This window comes from Globicephala melas, chromosome 14 (assembly GCF_963455315.2).
Source record: "Globicephala melas chromosome 14, mGloMel1.2, whole genome shotgun sequence".
Classification (NCBI taxonomy): Eukaryota; Metazoa; Chordata; class Mammalia; order Artiodactyla; family Delphinidae; genus Globicephala; species Globicephala melas.
Genome location: NC_083327.1, coordinates 69,978,727 through 69,998,884, shown reverse-complemented (window position 1 = coordinate 69,998,884; position 20,158 = coordinate 69,978,727). Strand labels below are relative to the sequence as shown.

The 20,158-nt window shown below is 36.6% G+C and overlaps 1 protein-coding gene across 5 annotated transcripts in view; it reads right to left on the bottom strand.

The window, feature by feature from the left end:
• GRM1 (glutamate metabotropic receptor 1) overlaps positions 1-20,158 on the bottom strand; it is a 362,418-nt gene that overhangs the window by 29,740 nt on the left and 312,520 nt on the right. For all 5 annotated transcript variants that reach the window (XM_060283283.1, XM_030853238.2, XM_030853240.2 and 2 more), the window contains one exon: positions 9,415-10,345. In XM_060283283.1, the coding sequence (XP_060139266.1) occupies positions 9,415-10,345 (931 nt within the window). The remainder of the gene's footprint in view (positions 1-9,414; positions 10,346-20,158) is intronic.

Genomic DNA, 20,158 nt, shown 5'->3' with positions numbered 1-20,158 from the left:
AAATTTCTTCTTAGAACATTGATCATTATCTATAATCTATCCTCTTTCTGCATTTAAAATTTACCCACCACTACACCTCTCCATGTACTTCACTCATAAGAGATTCCACTTTTCAGCCCAAAACTGCATTAACAATTCTGAATCTTCATTTATGTTATTTTCTACATGTGAAATGGTCTCACCATAGCACAGTTTCTCCTGTTGAAAAACATAAGGTTAAGTTTAAATGCCACTTTTATAATTTTATTAACAAGTCTTTCCCCATCCTTCAACAGATACCACTCCATTTAGATGGACTGAATCTCTTTCTTCCCTGGACACATAAAATGCTATATTGCTCCTCTATTATGGCAGTTAACTCAGTATATTTAATTCTATTTTTGAGTGTCTCCCTTACTATTTTGCAAGATTGGTGCATTCTGTGACTACCTCTTATATCTTTTTTATCCTAAATATTATCTAGCACCATATCAAGTATGTACATGCTTTTACGAAGCATATGTTACTGTTGAAACAGTCATTGATTAAAGAAGTGAATGAATAAACAGTAGATCCACCATAAATGTTACTCTCAGCTGTGAAATTCTACAACAAGTAATTCAATAAAACCTTCTGATATTTACTATAAAATCAAGTGAAGAATTACAATAACTTTTAAAGCCCTTTATTGTATGATTAAAGGAAAAATAATTTCAAAATGGCAGATTTTCTCATTTACAAGCTAGAAGAATGAATGAATTCTTTGTATGAAAGAGAACATGTTATCTCTATTTGATTGTGATGTCTGTTGGCTCACTGTCATATTTCCTTTCCTAATCAAAGGAGGAAAGACAAATGAAGAGGCTTACGGAGGGCATAAACAAGAGTGCTGTAGGCTTATTTACCTTTTCTGTAGACAAAAAAAAAGTTTCTGGCAGATCCAGAGGAAAACGTCCTCAGAGCATCATTTCATTTAGTATTTCACTTAGCTTTTGCCCTCATTAAAAACATATATACAGAAGCAAGAAGACCTACAATCCTGCAGCCTGTGGAACAAAAACCACATTCACAGAAAGATAGACAAGATGAAAAGGCAGAGTGCTATTTACCAAATGAAGGAAGAAGATAAAACCCCAGAAAAACAATTAAATGAAGTGGAGATAGACAACCTTCCAGAAAAAGCATTCAGAATAATGGTTTTAACAAAATAATGTATTTAACGAAAATTAAATACAAATAAAAATAATTGAAAGCAACAGGGAAAAACAACAAATAACATACAAGGGAACTCCCATAAGGTTAACAGCTGAGTTCTCAGCAGAAACTCTACAAGGCAGATGGGAGTGGTATGATATATTTAAAGTGATGAAAAGGAAGAGCCTACAACTAAGATTACTCTACCTGACAAGGATCTCATTTAGATTCGATGGAGAAATCAAAACTTTACAGACAAACTATGGTAAGAGAATTCAGCACCACCAAACCAACTCTACAACAAATGATAAAGGAACTTCTCTAAGTGGGAAACACAAGAGATGAAAAGGACCTACAAAAACAAACCCATAACAATGAAGAAAATGTAACAGGAACATAAATATTGATAATTACATTAAACATAAATGGATTAATGCTCTAACCAAAAGACATAGGCTCACTGAATGGATACAAAAATAAGACCCATATATATGCAGTCTACAAGAGACCCACTTCAGACCTAGGGACACATAGACTGAAAGTGAGGGGATGGAAAAACATATTCCACTCAAATGGAAATCAAAAGAAAGCTGGAGTAGCAATACTCATATCAGATAAAACAGACTTTAAAATAAAGAATGTTACAAGAGACAAGGAAGGACACTACATAATGATCAAGGGATCAATCCAAGAAGAAGATATAACAATTATAAATATATATGCACTGAACATAGGAGCACCTCAATGCATAAGGTAACTGCTAACAGCTATAAAAGAGGAAATCGACAGTAACATAATAATAGTGGGGGAATTTAACATGTCACTTACACCAATGGACAGATCATCCAAACAGAAAATTAAGAAGGAAACACAACCTTTAAATGACACAATAGACCAGATAGATTTATAGGACATTCCATCCAAAAACAGCAGATTACACTTTCTTCTCAAGTGCTCATGGAACATTCTCCAGGATAGATCATATCTTGGGTCACAAATCAAGCCTCAGTAAATTTAAGAAAACTGAAATCATATCAAGCATCTTTTCTGACCACAACATTATGAGATTAGAAATCAATTACAGGGAAATAACATAAAAACACAAACACATGGAGGCTAAACAATACGTTACTAAATAACCAAGAGGTCACTGAAGAAATCAAAGAGGAAAACAAAAAATATCTAGAGACAAATGACAATGACAACACGATGATCCAAAACCTATGGGATGCAGTAGAAGCAATTCTAAGTGGGAAGGTTATAGCAATACAGGTCTACCTCAAGAAACAAGAAAAATCTCAAACAACCTACATTACACCTAAAGGAACTAGAGAACGAAGAACAGACGAAACCCAAAGTTAGTAGAAGGAAAGAAATCATAAAGATCAGAGCAGAAATAAATGAAATAGAAACAAAGAAAACAATAGCAAAGATCAATAAAACTAAAAGCTGGTTCCTTGAGAAGATAAATACAATTGACAAGCCATTAGCCAGACTCATCAATAAAAAGAGGGAGAGGACTCAAATCAAAAAATTAGAAATGAAAAAGAAGTTACAACAGACACCACAGAAATAAAAAGCATCCTAAAAGACTATTCCAAGCAACTCTATGCCAATAAAATGGACAACCTGGAAGAAATGGACACATTCTTAGAAAGGTATAACCTTCCAAGACTGAACCAGGAAGAAATAGAAAATATGAACACACCAATCACAAGTAAAGAAATTGAAACTATGATTAAAAATCTTCCAAGAAACAATAGTCCAGGACCAGATGGCTTCAAGGGTGAATTCTATCAAACATTTAGAGAAGAGCTAACAGCCATCCTTCTCAAACTCTTCCAAAAAATTGCAGAGGAAGGAACACTCCCACACTCATTCTATGAGGCCACCATCATCCTGATACCAAACAGACAAAGATACTACAAAAAAAGAAAATTATAGACCAATATCACTGATGAATATAGATGCAAAAATCCTCAACAAAATACTAGCAAACAGAATCCAACAACACATTAAAAGGATCATATACAATGATCAAGTGGGATTTATCCCAGGAATGCAAGGATTCTTCAATATATGCAAATCAATCAAAGCAATACACCATATTAACAAACTGAAGAATAAAAACCATATGATCTTCTCAATAGATACAGAAAAAGCTTATGACAAAATTCAACACCGATTTATGATAAAAACTCTCCAGAAAGTGGGCATAGAGGGAACCTACCTCAACACAATAAAGGCCATATATGACAAACCCACAGCAATCATCATTCTCAATGGTGAAAACCTGAAAGCATTTCATCTAAGATCAGGAACAAGACAAGGATGTCCACTCTCACCACTATTATTCAACATAGTTTTGGAAGTCCTAGCCACGGCAATCAGAGAAGAAAAAGAAATAAAAATTGGAAAAGCAGAGGTAAAACTGTCACTGTTTGCAGATGACATGATACTGTACACAGAGAATCCTAAAGATGTCACCAGAAAACTACTAGAGCTAATCAATGTATTTGGTGAAGTTGCAGGATACAAAATTAATGCACAGAAATCTCTTGCATTACACTAATGATGAAAAATCTGAAAGAGAAATTAAGGAAACACTCCCATTTACCATTGAAACAAAAAGAATAAAATACCTAGGAATAAACCTACCTAGGGAGACAAAAGACCTGTATGTAGAAAACTATAAGACACTGATGAAAGAAATTAAAGATGATACCAATAGATGGAGAGATATACCACGTTCTTGGATTGGAAGGATCAATATTGTGAAAATGACCTTACTACGCAAAGTAATCTACAGATTCAATTCAATCCCTATCAAATTATCAAAGGCTTTTGTTACAGAACTAAAACAAAAAATCTTAAAATTTGTATGGAAGCACAAAAGACCCCAAATAGCCAAAGCAGTCTTGAGGGAAAAAAACGGAGCTGGAGGAATCAAACTCCCTTGTCTTCATACTATAATACAAAGCTACAGTAATCAAGACAATATGGTACTGGCACAAAAACAGAAATATAGATCAATGGAACAGTATAGAAAGCCCAGAGATAAACCCACACACCTATGGTCAACTAATCTATGACAAAGGAGGCAAGGATCTACAATGGAGAAAAGACAGCCTCTTCAATAAGTGGTTCTGGGAAAACTGGACAGCTACATGTAAAAGAATGAAATAAGAACACTCCCTAACACCATAGCCAAAAATAAACTCAAACTAAATGTAAGACTGGACACTATAAAACTCTTAGAGGAAAACAAAGGAAGAACACGCCTTGACATTAATCACAGCAAGATCTTTTTTGACCCACCTCCTAGAGAAATGGAAATAAAAACAAAAATAAACAAATGGGACTTAATGAAACAAAAGCTTTTGCACAGCAAAGGAAACCATAAACAAGACCAAAAGACAGCCCTCAGAATGGGAGAAAATATTTGCAAACAAAGCAATTGACAAAGGATTAACCTCTAAAATTTACAAGCAGTTCATGTAGCTCAATATCAAAAAAACAAACAACCCAATCCAAAAATGGGCAGAAGACCTAAATAGACATTTCTCCAAAGAAGATATACAGATTGCCAACAAACACATGAAAGGATGCTCAACATCACTAATCATTAGAGAATTGCAAATCAAAACTACGATGAGGTATCACTTCACACCGGTTAGAATGGCCATCATCAAAAATCTACAAACAATAAATGCTGGAGAGGATGTGGAGAAAAGGGAACCCTCTTGCCCTGTTGGTGGGAATGTAAATTGATACAGCCACTGTGGAGAACAGTGTGGAGGTTCCTCAAAAACCTAAAAATAGAACTGCCATATGATCCAGCAATCCCACTACTGGGCATATACCATGAGAAAACCTTAATTCAAAAAGAGTCATGTACCACAATGTTCATTGCAGCTCTGTTTACAATAGCCAGGACATGGAAGCAACCTAAATGTCCATCAACAGATGAATGGAAAAAGAGGATGTGGCACATATATACAATGGAATATTACTCAGCCATAAAAAGAAACGAAATTGTGTTATTTGTAGTGAGGTGGATAGACCTAGAGTCTGTCATACAGAGTGAAGTAAGTCAGAAACAGAAAAATAAATACTGGCTAACACATATACATGGAATCTTAAAAAAAAAAAAAAAAGGTTCTGAAGGACCTAGGGGCAGGACAGGAATAAAGATGCAGACATAGAGAATGGACTTGAGGACATGGGGAGGGGGAAGGGTAAGCTGGGATGAAGTGAGAGAGTGGATTTGAGGACATGGGGAGGTGGAAGGGTAAGCTGGGATGAAGTGAGAGAGTGGAATGGACATAAATACACTACCAAATGTAAACCAGATACCTAGTGGGAAGCAGCCGCATAGCACACGGAGATCAGCTTGGTGCTTTGTGACCACCTAGAGGGGTGGGATAGGGAGGGTGGGAGGGAGCTGCAAGAGGGAGGAGATAAGGGGATATATGTATATGTATAGCTGATTCACTTTGATATAAAGCAGAAACGAACACATCACTGTAAAGCAATTATACTCCAATAAAGATGTTAAAAGAAAAAAAAACATATATACAAATGCTTAAGAAACAAGAACATACTCATACACTATTTACTTAGAAACCTATATTTTAAAATTACTTCCTTGCATCAATTTAATGCCTTTTTTTGGTGATTGTAATTGTTTTTAGTTTTGCCTGCAATTATGCACCCAAAAAGTCACAGGCGTGCACTGTCACATTTCAGCTCCATGCGCCCTCACATTGTTTGGCACTCGTTGAGTTATTTATCAAAAAAATGACTAGAAGTGTTAGTTTGACTTTTAGCCATTGGTATAACGTTTTTTTTAAAAAGAAAGCATGTCATTTACATAATGTCTTAAGTTTTTAGTTACATAATGTTAACTCATTTTGCTTTAAAAGTAAGTGATAAGTAACTTGGATCAAAATAACTTGCTTACTTATGAATGTCTATGGATTTCTATGTTTCTTCTACTGCCAAGAAAGAGAAGTTTACCACTATCTTTATATTAATTTAGGTCTGAATAGTTTCCCATGCAAATACATTAACAGCTAAAGATATTAGCAATGTCAAAGGTATTGTAATTTTGTAATTCAGTTGATCTTCCAGGGCAGGATTATGCCTAATAGGATTTCTAACTATAAGTAATTCAAGTAATCCAAATACCCAATTTATTGATTAAAATCCTCCTAAATTATATTTAGAAAATATAAATGCAAGCGCCCAAGCCTTTGGTTGTGTCAGATATCTGGCTGTGAACAAAATAACAAACTGAAGTAAACTTTGCAAAAGCAGACACACAACATCATCCCTCTCTCAGAAACAGCCTGGTATGAGAATATAGTTGGACTTGCAATTCCTCAGAATAATATCAAACAGATCAGTTGGAAGCTCTTCATTACAGCATCTGTTCTGTGTTTATAGCTACATATGCAGACTGCCGAACACCCACAGTGCACCATAAATGTAGGGATTACACATCCAGAATGGTAATAAACTCATTGGGTGATATGTTCCCCAGAGTTTTCAGCCCCTTGTTTCAGTTGGCAAAACTCTGCTGGATTTTTGTTGCTGTAGAAAATATTAGATTTTTTGTGGTTTTTGTAACTTTGGAGACAGGTCAGGAAGTCATAAAACAGCAATAGAAAGGTAAAGACAGAGGCACTGGGATTATTTTTCTATTTCAAAAGTACAATCTCATAGAGAGTTACAAGAGAAGCAATGGCAGAGTAAGGGAGAAAAATGAGTAAATAAATGGTTGTTTTCCATAGAACTTTAGCCTCAAATACCCTCTGTGGATCAGCTCAGCTGTATGGTATACACTTTGGAGAAGCTACCAATTGTACAAAGAAAGCTGCATGTTAGAATTACTAATTAGAAGTATTATTCCTTACTGTAATAATCTGATAGTGCTTGATAAACTACAGCTAATAGTTGAGCAATGCATTAACTGGTGAAAGCAGCGCTTCCTAGACAACCAATCCAGTTTAGACCAAGACGATTTTTCTCTCAATAGCGTGATTCTAAATGAAATTAATTTCTAAATTCATAATAATTAAGGGAATATTCTCAACCTCTAAGGAAAGCAGTTCCAGGTGTGAGAAGGTAGTCAGAATAAACACAGTGCCTGGCTACTACAGACGTGGGAAGCTGACTTCATTTTATCCCAGCAGCCAAGCAATGTGTACTAATGATTAGTCACCTCGCTCTTGGATGGGTGCCCATATCTGTCTGTACATAGAATCCCGGAGAGAGCTTTCAAAAACGCATAATCCTGAGTACCAGAAGATATATTGATCACATAGATTCTCTCTTTCCATTAAATGGTTATAATAACAGCTTTCAGAAATGACTCATGACCAAAAATCATATGAAAGTTTCTGAAGAACCATAATAAAGGCAGTTAGAAAACATGGCTCTGGGTAATGGTGGATGTTGGAATGGAACCCTCATAAAGCCATATGGGAAGTGATAAAGGAAATCTTAGTCTCTACAAACATTCCAGTTTAAAGAGTGTTTTCTCCCTTCTTTTCATTTTGTTTCCTCTCATTCCTTTCCTCTTAATGGTAATTGTCATGATGCCATTGTACATCTGGACTCTGAGGCTATGGTCTAATTTTTTTCCTCATTTCATGGCACTGTTGTTTTGCTTTCATGCTCACTAGAACTTAGAGGCAGGAATGAAAAATCAGGGCAAAGGGAAAAAAACCGGCTAAGCAACTTTTATAATCAGCATCACATGAAGAACTTGAAATTGATACTGCAAGAAGTAGGTGTAAATTATTGGCTTCATCCTTAACACTGAAAAAATTTAAGGATGTCTTTATTTGAAATGATAACAAAACTTGATGGACTTCAAAAATATATTTTCCCGTAGACTCCCTCATCTGATCCTTAAGCCAATTATTGATTTTTGTAAAAGATGTGCATGGTGCTGCTTGACCAGTAAAGATAAAAACCCAGAAGTTTAAGGCATGTAGGTTTTTTGACATATGTGAAAATGAGAAATTTCATGCCAGTTTAGACTTAGGCAAAGAATGGCTAACTAAGTGGAATTTACTTAAGAGTCACACAAATTCACACTGGCTTGGTGTCCTCACCTACAAAATTGGGGAAAACAACACCCATTCCCCTCCCCTTACCTTGCTGACATGTTCAGGTGCACAGAATAGTTCTAAAACAATGTATATGTTATAATTATTACTATTAAAATTCTTCACTTTCAAAGGGTTGTTTCAAAAAGTGAAATTAATACTGCTAATGGGGAAAATCGTTTAATTTTTGGATAATTCAACTACCACTTGAACTTCAAGCATCCACGTTATTTTAAAAGTTGTAAATGTGACATGAAATCTGTTTTCATGGGTCTCAGAAAGAGATGTCACATGCAAATTTTAGCATATGCTTCTTTGCAAAATAGAGTCAGGAAAAAGATAGGAATGTGTGTATTACATAAACTACTCAGAAGAATTACCAAAATAGAAATAATCTGGACTTTGATGTTAATGCCGACTCTCAAGTTTGGGGCTCTTCACCTTTATCTGGTCCCTTATTTCATTTGGTACTTTATGGCTAGGAAACCATTCTGGTTATAACCTTGTAGTAGAGATAGGTCAATTCATGCGTAGCATTATGGAAGTTTACAGTACACATTAAAGTTCAATAAATAAAAGGGGCACGGTAAGACAGTTGCTCAAGGGAACTTATTTCAGGACATACTTGGTGCTCAGCTTCACTCAAATTTTGAAATAGTCAAACTTCCCCAGGTGCCTACTTTCCTTCCTCTCCATCCCAGACGAGTAATGGTATGGCTCCAAAGTAATAAAAATAAATCAGAAACTATCTCAACCATGATCTAAACTAGAAATTAGAACTAGAGATTGCATCTCTGACCAGACCCCACAGAAGGAGGACCCACGCAAAAGGAAAACATTAGGGACACAACAGAATCTGCAGATTGCAGGTAAGAATAAATATATGCCCAGCTGGTTGTTGCTTCACGTTCCTTGCTCTTTCAAAGAAATGAAAACAACGAAGACCTTTAGTACTACATTCCTACTGCAACAGAATGTGAGATTTGGAAAAAAGAAAAGATTAAGAAAGGACAGGAAAAACACTGGGGAAATGGAAGAACATGATTTAGTCAAATAGAAGAAAATAGAAGAGAGAGAGAGAGAGAGACGGGGCGGGGAGGCAAACCCAGGTCAGATAACTCACTTGGCATTCCCTGCCCCTGGTTTCTTTCTTCGGAAAATGTTGAGGAAAGTGTTGGAGCGGCAGGGCAGCTTGCCATCGCCAACATGCATGCGGACTACATCCGAGGTGGTGAAGGCACTGCGTACATTCCTCTCGGGCTTGGCAATGATGATGTACATCTTGGGAGTGAACATGCACCCCAGGGCCACCGTTACACTGAGGCTCACTGCAAAGCAGGTAGTAATGATCTTGTAGTTGCTCCCAAAGTAAATGGGCACAAAAGCCAGCCAAATGATGCAGGTGGTGTACATGGTGAAGGCGATATATTTGGCCTCATTGAAGTTGGCGGGCACATTGCGGGTCTTGAAGGCATAGTAGGTACAGCTCATGATGAGGAGTCCATTGTAGCCCAAAGGTGCCACCACACCCAAGTTGCTGGTATTGCAGATAAGGTAGACTTCTTTGATGCTTGGGTAGGACAGAATGGGCATGGGGGGCTCCATGATGATCAGGGTTACCACCAAAGTTAGCTGCACACTAATCAGAATTGAGGCAATGATCACCTGGGCCCAGGCACTCATAAACCTGGGCTTGCGGGTGCAGATCTTCTTCTTGCTGCCAGCCAGGATGCGTGCAATGCGATTGGTTTTGGTCACTAAAGCAGAGTAGCACATGGCAGAGGAGAGGCCGACCAGGAGGCGCTGGAGGTAGCAGGATGTGGTAGTAGGTTTGGCAATGAGAGTGAAAGGGCACACGTAACCGAGGAAGATTCCAGCTAGAATAATGTAGCAGAGCTCCCGACTGGAGGATTTGACCACTGGTGTATCCCGGTACAGCACGAAGATAAGGGTAACAAACAAGGTAACAAGGATGCCCAGGCAGGAAAAGGCAATGGCTATGATGGATTCTATGTTGCTCCACTCCAGATAGCGGACAGGAATGGGTTCACAGCCTGTGATGAGAAAAATAGTTTTAAAATGAATCTAAGATTTTGCTGATCAATAATAGTGCTTACTAGTTACCAGAGGCATAGCTATATTTGCATCTTCCATGATTTAAGCTATGTTAATTTTTAAAAAAATGCCTCTCTATCACACAAATAGGCGTATACCATTGTCTTCTCTGGACAATCATGTTCCCAAACCTAATCTCATTACAAGCCTAATGTGACATACTTAAGCCTATAAATATAATCTTCGCTTCCAGTGTTATAAACAGATGCTGCTCCGTGGATGGAATGTGGTTCTACACTTTCAGAAAATGAAAGAAAAAGAAGGAAACTAAACTGTGTTTCCATTGAAGGTTAAATGGTCACAGTGTAATAGAATAAGTTAGTAAGAAATAAACTAACAGAATTTTTATTTTTATGCAGTTATTTGACCAGAGGCAAGTCCAGATCATAGACAAGCATTTTCTTTTTTTTCTTTTCTATTCTTTCTTTCTTTCTCTTTTATTTTGGCCAGCCAGCAAACTTTTTAAACATAAATTTCATTTGAATTCTTTAGAAGAATCTGCATTCTCCTATTTAGCACATATTATATTACTCACTCTAAGTCTCACCTCTTTAGTTACGAACGTGGCATCTGAGGGCCTTTGAGTTATCAACCTCTAATAGACATACTAAAGAAGAATGAAATCTCCTCTCACCCATCTCTTGAAAGGAGAGACAGTGCTGTGTTCCTAAATGCCTGGCTTATTTCTTCCTTCCAGAATAAAGTCTCTTTTGTATTTTACAGAGAGAAAAACATTTGTCAAGTCCTGGCAACAACCCCTTCACAGAATTTTGTGATTGGTCTGGGCCATATTTCCCAAATTGTGAGAATAAAAATATGTATTTCCATGAATTTAGGAAGAGACTCATTGTTCTGTAGCCATGAGAGCGAGGAACCACCAGAACCTGTTTTAAACCTGTTTAAAGCTCCCATCAGCAAACACAGTTTTTGCATGTAACCAGTCAGTGTCAGCCCTGGCTTCTGATAATCACCTAGCTCAGATCAGACTCACATTTAATATATGAGTGCAAACCACTCAGAAGCACATGCCTCTGACTGATCATAGTGGCCTCTCTATTTTTTTGTGCGGTACGCGGGCCTCTCACTGTTGCGGCCTCTCCTGTTGCGGAGCACAGGCTCCGGACGCGCAGGCCCAGTGGCCATGGCTCACGGGCCCAGCCGCTCCGCGGCATGTGGGATCTTCCCGGACCAGAGCACGAACCCGCGTCCCCTGCATCGGCAGGCGGACTCTCAACCACTGCGCCACCAGGGAAGCCCTGGCCTCTCTCTTTTTTGTGTCGGGGGTTTGTCTGTGTCAGAGACTCAGCCTCTTCCTGGAAGAACTTCTGCTTCCAAAAAAAGTCACATTTTAATTCTAAATCTTTCCATTTCCTTGATACAGTTTAGAAAGATGATTAGATAGATACATAGTTAGAATAACAATGACCATTATGGGGAACTTTTGATGTAACACAATCAATAAATTAAAATATTTAAGAGCAGCTATAGACCCATTTGGAGATAAAATACTTAAGAGTCGATATTCAGCTCCTTTAATTAATTGGCATACTGAGGCTGCTAAATTAAATTCAAATTCCAGTGGAGTCTTTGTCAAGGCCTTTGTAACCTTCTGAAAGCGACCCTCTTTGCATTTCTCTTTTTCTATGCAACCTGGTTTTGTAAATGAGCTATTCTGTCTTTGGAGCTTTTATTAGAAAAGAATACTGCATTTTAAATTTCTAGAACACAAGTCAGATCTATTGAATTTGAATTAAAACCCTGGTCTAGAGCCAAATTGAGAGCTATAATTAATGATTTTCGTAAACTTCAGGGACACAGGCAAAATATTTTCTGCAGAATTCAGGATTTTTATTAGATACTTATTGTACTGCACTACAGATATGTACCAACTAAATCAGTTAATTGTTAGCCTCATGTAGGAAAATATTTAAAAAGCAGCACATTACAAAAGGGAAGATTTAAATAACCCAGTGGTGTAACATTTAAAAAATAAAAATAGAAAATGCATTACATAAAGCAATTTCAGACTTTTTTTTTTCAATAAAGATTCAAATTAAGGATGGAAGATAGATTTTAGGAAACCTTCAAACAATTCTGGGGTAGACTCAATAACTGACATAACAAGGACTATAGCCTCTCTACAAACGGGCTCAGACCTGAATTAGGGCCATCAAACAGAAAAAAAAAATTTTAAATTACCAAGTTAGAAAATATCCAATATGTGACTAGACATTTCCAGATCGAGTTATATAGTAAATAAACAAGAAATCAATATAATCATGGATCTTTAGGTAAGACGTCTAAAAGGGCCTCTACTCTCTGTGATTTGGGAACCTATAGATAAGAAAACCTATAGCTATCACAAATAAAAGTGTAATTTAAAGAACCATTACTCCATATTAGTAAAACTCAGGATAACTACCTAAAATCTGTCTAATGACTTAACTCCAGGGGAGACACTGGCATCCAAGAACTCCCTGTCTGTTCTCTGAACTCCCAGGGGAAGCAATATCTCTTCCTTATTGATATAGATGCCTTTATGTCTACTAATCATCTCACTATTAATAGAACATCAAATACCTTGGTTTAATAAAACCACTCAAATAGTGAAAATCTTTGATAATCCTATGCTCCAACATATAACTGGGACTTTGAGACTATTATTATAAGAATACATTATTCTTGGTGACACACACAATTTTAACATACAGGATTTACTGCCAGACAAGATGTGCTATAATTCTTACACCTGATCAAATTATATCTGATTTAGTCATGAAAATACCTATACTATGTATAATTTAAGACATTATCCAAGTAACAGCTTTTGTTTCAGAATTCTTATGGATGAAAGACTCCACAGAAATAGGAAGATGGATTGAAACAGAGTACATAAGCATACAGATTATCATAGATACCTAGATCATCACAAATCTTTCTTTTTTGTATAAATATGAAAATGCTACACCATGATCTATATGTATTAACAGCATAGCAATGTCAAAAAACCATTGTTCATTGTGGTAGGCATCTTCCAAAATGGTTCCGAATAATCCCCACATCCTGGGATTCATGTCCTTGTATAATACTCTCTCCTTGAGTATGAACTAGGCCTATAACTTGTTTCTTTTTTATAGAATATAGCAAAGTTGATGGGATGCCCCTCCTGTGATTAGGTTACATAAGATAATTTCCATCTTAGTAGCAGACTCAGACTCTCTTGCTGGCTCTGATGAAGCAACCTCCTATGCTGCTAAGGTCCACATGGCAAGGGACCGAGAACAGTCCCCATGCAATAACCAGCTAAAAAAATGAAAAGAAAGCTGAAGCCCTCAATTCAACAATCTTTTGAGGATTATATCCTGCCAATAACTAAGTGAGTTTAGAAGTGCACCCTTCCACAATCAAGCCTTCAGACTAGACCCCATCCCTAGCTGACAGTTTGATTTTAGCTTTGTGAAAGATCATGAAGCAGAGAACTCAGCTATACTGTGCATTTCTGACCCACAGAAACTGTGAGATAATAAATGTGTGTCACTGTAAGCTACTAAGTTTGGGGGTAATTTGTTACACAGAAATATATAACAAATTTACCCATTAAAAGCAAATTTACCCAACCTCTTAGTTCTATAGCCAATGCTTAGTCTCCTTGCCTAAGGATAATTAATTTCTTGATGTGTTGGTGTTATATAAAATAATTGCTGCCATAAAGGTTGAGACCTGCATTTAGAAAAAAAAAAAGGTACTATAAAAGCTAATACCGTTCTAGTACTATGAAAGATAACAGAAATATTTTAGAGACAATCATGCTAAACAGACTGCTCTAAGAGTCCTTACAGAGTCTCATATAGAACAACAAATAACTTATTAATAATAACAAATCCATGGAGAAGTTCAAGAATTCAATTGTAGGTACACAAACTCTAGCCAGAAAAGAGATTCTTAAAAGAAATACCAGAATGATTGTGTTGTAAGATGCATAAGGATAATTCTGGCAAAACCAGATGGCTATCTCGTAGCACCAGATGAAATATCCAACATACACTAGATAAAATTCTGATGGAAAAAGTGAAAGAACTCATTTCAGTAGAAACAAATTGGCCACAAAATTAAACACTAGTGGGAAAACATTCCCAGGATAGCAGATGTGGCCAGTTCATGCTTCATTTGTAATTAAATTAATCTGGCAAAACTGTTAAGGTTGGGGGCACTGACTGATACAATGGCAAAAGAATCCTTTGAGTAACTCCACATGCATTGCATACAGTGGTCTCCTTCTATGGTTTATAAATATATACTAGCTTAAATAGTGTATTTATCTTCTGGATGGGTTGAAGCATTCCCCTATTGAAAAGCCACAATACTTATAATGGCAAAAATATGATCAGACATGTAGTCTTAGCAAGCATGTTCCAACTTACCAATCTAGTGATATGGGAACTTTTCATCAGAACATTTATTCATGAATTTAAATTATATAAGGCTGTCTTCATTCCCAAACCTCTGGACAAGTAAAAGGGAACCTTAATACTGCTGAAGGTAACATCCCTTAGTGATTTTAAACTGAGGTTTGCAGAGAGCCTCCAGAAGCTGAAGGCTCATGAAAGTTAACTGTTAACCCAAGAACCTTGAAGCAAGCTGATAACTACACAGTGGTCTTCTGTGCAAGATTATCTTAAGATTCTTATATATATCATACTCTCCTTTGTATGTTCTTGCTTATTCATACTTTTCTACTTTATTGATAAAAGCTATACAAACCTGAGTTTGTCTTTAATGTTCTCCACACTAGTAATAAGGACTTGCCTAAACCTGGGTTTTGTTAGAGACAATCATTACTCTAACTCAGTAATTCAATTATATCAAGCTATTGTTAAGTATGTTATAACAATAAGCTTTGTATATGCAAATATTTCACAAGTTCAAATATTTGAAAGCATTCAGAAGACTCACAGAACATGCTTATGTAATGTTTTCATTTAAAGGCAAAAGGTAAAGTACAGTAAGAGAAAGTTCAGTTTAGCAGCCAGGGATCAAGAGGTATCCAGGTGCAAGCTCTCTAGGACCCTTATTCCTACACAGGCATACTTCATCTGTGGATCGAGCTACCAAAATCTGCACAATGAACACTGGTTTTGAGACAGCTCAAGATAGAAGTTCTCAGTGAAGTCTTTTATGACCCTCAAGTCATAGAGCCAAGACAACCTGTCTAATAAAATATGCCAGGGGAAATCCACCAGTAAATGAACTGACTTTGGTTGTCATCAGTGGAGTTTTAAACTTTAAACTGTATATCATAAATCCCAGTGCCCTTAATGTAGCCAGAAACCAAAGACTGATACTCAGCCATCTCAACAGATAATCATAGAGTCTTCTAAGTCTAGTTGTAAATTAAGCCTATCCTATGCAGTATACTATAGACAAATGAAGAAAAACATCCTTATGATAGCAGTATAAATATTCTTGTGTTGTAACAGTAGCAGTTTGTCATAACAACACCCCAAAGCAATATACCTACACCACCACTAGGATTACTTTATCTCGTGTGAAGATCCTAGATTATTTTCCCCATGTGGAAACCAAAGTTTTCAAGGCCAATCCAGGACCATCCAAAACAGAATCACCTGGGGATTGGGACTGATCATTTACATTTTGAATAAGCTTCTTAAAAGTTTTTTTTATTCTTTCCTTTCCTTTCCTTTTATTTTTTAAGACACCCTAAATTTGAGAAGTGCTAGCTTTGATATCTTGAGAGAATTAGACAAAATATCCATATTGTTCATATATGTGATGTAATGTACTTATTTGTCCTGTTTTGAGGTTTAAAGAGAAGAGTTGCCCCACCCCCAAGTGTGTTTGGGTATTCCAAGACTAGAAGGGAGGGCGGTTAAGTTCAACCAGTGGTAAAGAGTGAGTGTCCTGAGCCTACCTGACCCCCAGCACCCAAAAGGAGAAGACTTTAATGGGAGTTGTGCATACTATATCTAAAGCGCAGAGAACTTAAGGACCTGGCAGTGTCTATGGTTAGAGTTACTCTACACAATCCAGAACCATTGGACAAGTCTGTTTCCTCCAAGCACACTACAAACTACTGAGCAAAAAGAGAAGTGGTAATAACTCTGATCTGAGGGCAATGGGTTACTCCTAATTTTTGAAACAAACATTGGCTCACTAGTAAGATCCAAAAGCATTGGAGGAGGCTAAAATTTAATATCTGACTTCTTTCCAATTAGGTAAAGACAAATTTAATATAAACCAAGAAATAAAGATAGGCCACAATTATTCTACCTAAAGTGTGCTGGGGCATTTAATAACATTTACAATAGTACTTCATGATTGCATAAGGCTTCATTGAAATGCTTTCTTTAACATTATTACATTAATATAAATTACCTACAAGGTGAAATTATTATTTAATGTTTAACTCAATGTCCCTTCCTCTGTGAAGATTTTTCTCTTCCCAGGGAAAAATGATTGCTTTTTTTCTCTGTACCTACATGAAATTTTGTACATACTCCTGTTGCAAGGTTTATAATTACCTGTTTACATGTCTGGTTTCATATGAAGCTTCTCTTCCAGGATATAAACCTTGTTTCATTCACCCACATGTCCCAGTTTCTCAAAAAAAAAAAAAAAACCTGGCATGAAGTAGGTGGTAGTGTATAATATAAAAGTGAATAAATGAGTAGATAATATGAGAGGTGGCAGTAACTATGGGATGGGGAAAAATAGTTAAAAAGTTAATTTCTATAACAGTATTTTTTATTGATGAGATTTAGTGTAGTCTGACTTTCTGAGGAATTACTTTATACTATTTGACTTTTTAAAAGGAGTAAGTAGCATTGGATTACATATAATTGGCCCATAGATTGTTAAACTACTGTCAAGTTGTAATATCATGGCAGAAGACATCCCTGTTTATGCATCATAAAAAGTAAAGTGTGAAATTTAAATGCTGAATTAAAATGTGCATATTCCCAAGAAGAAAATATGAAAAATTTATTAAAACAGCTTCAGAAGTCACTTCCTCTAAGAAATATACAATATTTTTCTTCATAGCCAAAAAATAACATATTCTAATGAAAACAAAAACTCACTAACATGTTTTTATTCATTAATATTAGAGTCTTTGAAGCATATATGAAAAGTAGCTATCACATAAAATGATTTTAAGCATATTTTAAACAAACTTCACCTTCAGTAAAAATACTATTTTCCAAACAGAATGATTTCTCATTTTAACTAAAATTCAGTCAAAAAAATCTACCCATGAAAATAAAATACCTACTTAAAGGCAATGCATATACTCCTCTGAATATTTTTACTGATTTTTTTGTATTCTCTCTCTGTGAGTTTTCTCTTTTCACAACTACTGCTACTATGGCAACAATCAAAAACACATTGCCATGTACTGCGCCCTTGCTCTGAGCCTGACATGGCACCAGGTAAGTGGCAAATTAGATCTCATTTTCCATTCATGTGTAAGACTGGAAGGGATGCAGAAACAGTAGGTGTCATTAAAACTAAGTATAGCTGAATAATATTCCATTGTATATATGTACCACATCTTCTTTATCCATTTCCGTATGCTAACACATATATATGGAATCTAAAAAAAAAAACGGTTATGAAGAACCTAGGGGCAGGACAGGAATAAAGACTCAGACGTAGAGAATGGACTTGAGGACACGGAGAGGGGGAAGGGTAAGCTGGGATGAAGTGAGAGAGTGGCACGGACATACATACACTACCAAATGTAAAATAGCTGGTGAGAAGCAGCTGCATAGCACAGGGAGATCAGCTCAGTGTTTTGTGACCACCTAGAGGGGTGGGATAGGGAGGGTGGGAGGGAGATGCAAGAGGGAGAGGATATGGGGATATATGTATACGTATAGCTGATTCACTTTGTTACATAGCAGCAACAAACACAACAGTGTAAAGCAATTATACTCCAATAAAGACGTTAAAAAAAAGTATAAATGAGTATGAGAGATGCATATTCTGAAAGACCTTAAGTATGAGACTTACAACATAATTTGGATACATGATCCGAAAGTAGCCACTTGCCTGTTGTTATCAGATAAAGGCGGTCTGAGCTGTTGCTTTGCTCAACTCATTTGAATGTTAAAGTGATTTTTACACATATGATGGATGATAGTAGATTAAATTCTCTAGAAAGATAACTGCATTAAAAGTCACCTATTTATAATCAAGGAGGATTTTTTTAATAGTTTACTAAGTCAAAGAGGCTTAATCAATGACGGTGATCATTTGGCAGTGGGCAGACAATATATCCACAGTGGAAGATGTCTAGGGAATAAAACATATGACTTTGAGTTCCATTATTATAACATATTAGATTTAAAATTTTTTTTTTTGTATTTTAATGTTTTAAAGTTGGATAGAAGTTCTTTATCATGTATGAGATAAGCCCCCATTTAAAGGGAAGATGAAGCAGTACGAAAAGTTGGAGGAAGCCCCAAAAGTGTAGACAAGAGGAAAACTCTTGTACCTCAAAGCCAGGACTTCTGACGTTTAAGATTAACCTTAGAAAGGTGATGGTTTTGTCTTTGAGCCTCTTCCTGGTCAGTTGTGGTCTCAGTCAAATAGCTGAGGGCTGACTCTGAAGTCAAGCCCAGTTCTCAAGCACAATGGTGATCTAAGGGGACGGCTTTCTCAAGATGAAAAGGACCGGCAGGAAGCACACGCTACAAAGGAGGGTAAAGTTGTGAAAAGAGACACAGTACAAGTGGGAAAGGAGGCCTGTGTCCAGAATGAGGTTGGAAAAGCTTTTCCAAGTCAGTCCATTGCATGCAACCATGAGATAAATGCATAGTGAAAGGGCATTAGACCCAGGGACAAAAACCCCTAGATTCTAGTGGTGGCTTCTCTTACTGAGGATCTGTATTTATGTAGATGAACTTGGGTGAGTCCCTTCTTCTTTCTAATTCTCTCAATAGAACAAATATTTATCAGGCAGCAATTATGTTCAAGGCATCAGGCTATGAGCCAGAGAGTAATGTTTCTCAAGGGATGGAACAGGGACTAAGTGCTTCAGAATCTGCTGGGTCTTATCTCAGAAACAGTGAATGGGAGTCTCTGTAGATGGGTAATTCCCAGGGAATTTTTAGGCACATTGAAGTTGAAAACCAGTTTTCAGCTAGAGAATAAACAGGTGAGGTATAGTTTGTACCTTCAAAAATATTTTGATCTAATTTCTTTTCATTTAAAAATGGCCTTTGTACCAGGTGATTTCTAAAAGCTTTCTGATACTCAGTCTATTTTCTAACAGGGTTATTAACATTTTACAAGGTCTCTCACTTACAAAGTATAATTTTAATTATGTGACCTGATTCTACTCAGCCAGCCATTTTTGATGCCCGTTGAATAAGCCACACAATTTCTTAGTTTTGTATTCTTATTTGGGAACAAGTCAAAAAGTAAACAGCAATCATGAATGTTACCCTAATGATTATCAGCAGCACACAGGGAGGCATAGGATCAGCAGTCAGTGAACTACGACCTGCTTCTAACTAGTTGCGTGACCTTGGGCACACAAGTACACCTCTCTAGGCCTCAGCTTTGTCGTTCTAAAATGAGGGATTGCATTACTCAGATGACAAGGTCTCCATGAACTCAAAGACAAAGTTTCTATAGCTTTATCACTTTTAAAATTTTTGAAAAGTAACTGTGAAACACCTCTCATCCGTGAACTCATACCAGGGTCTTTGGAAATCAAAACTCATACCTGA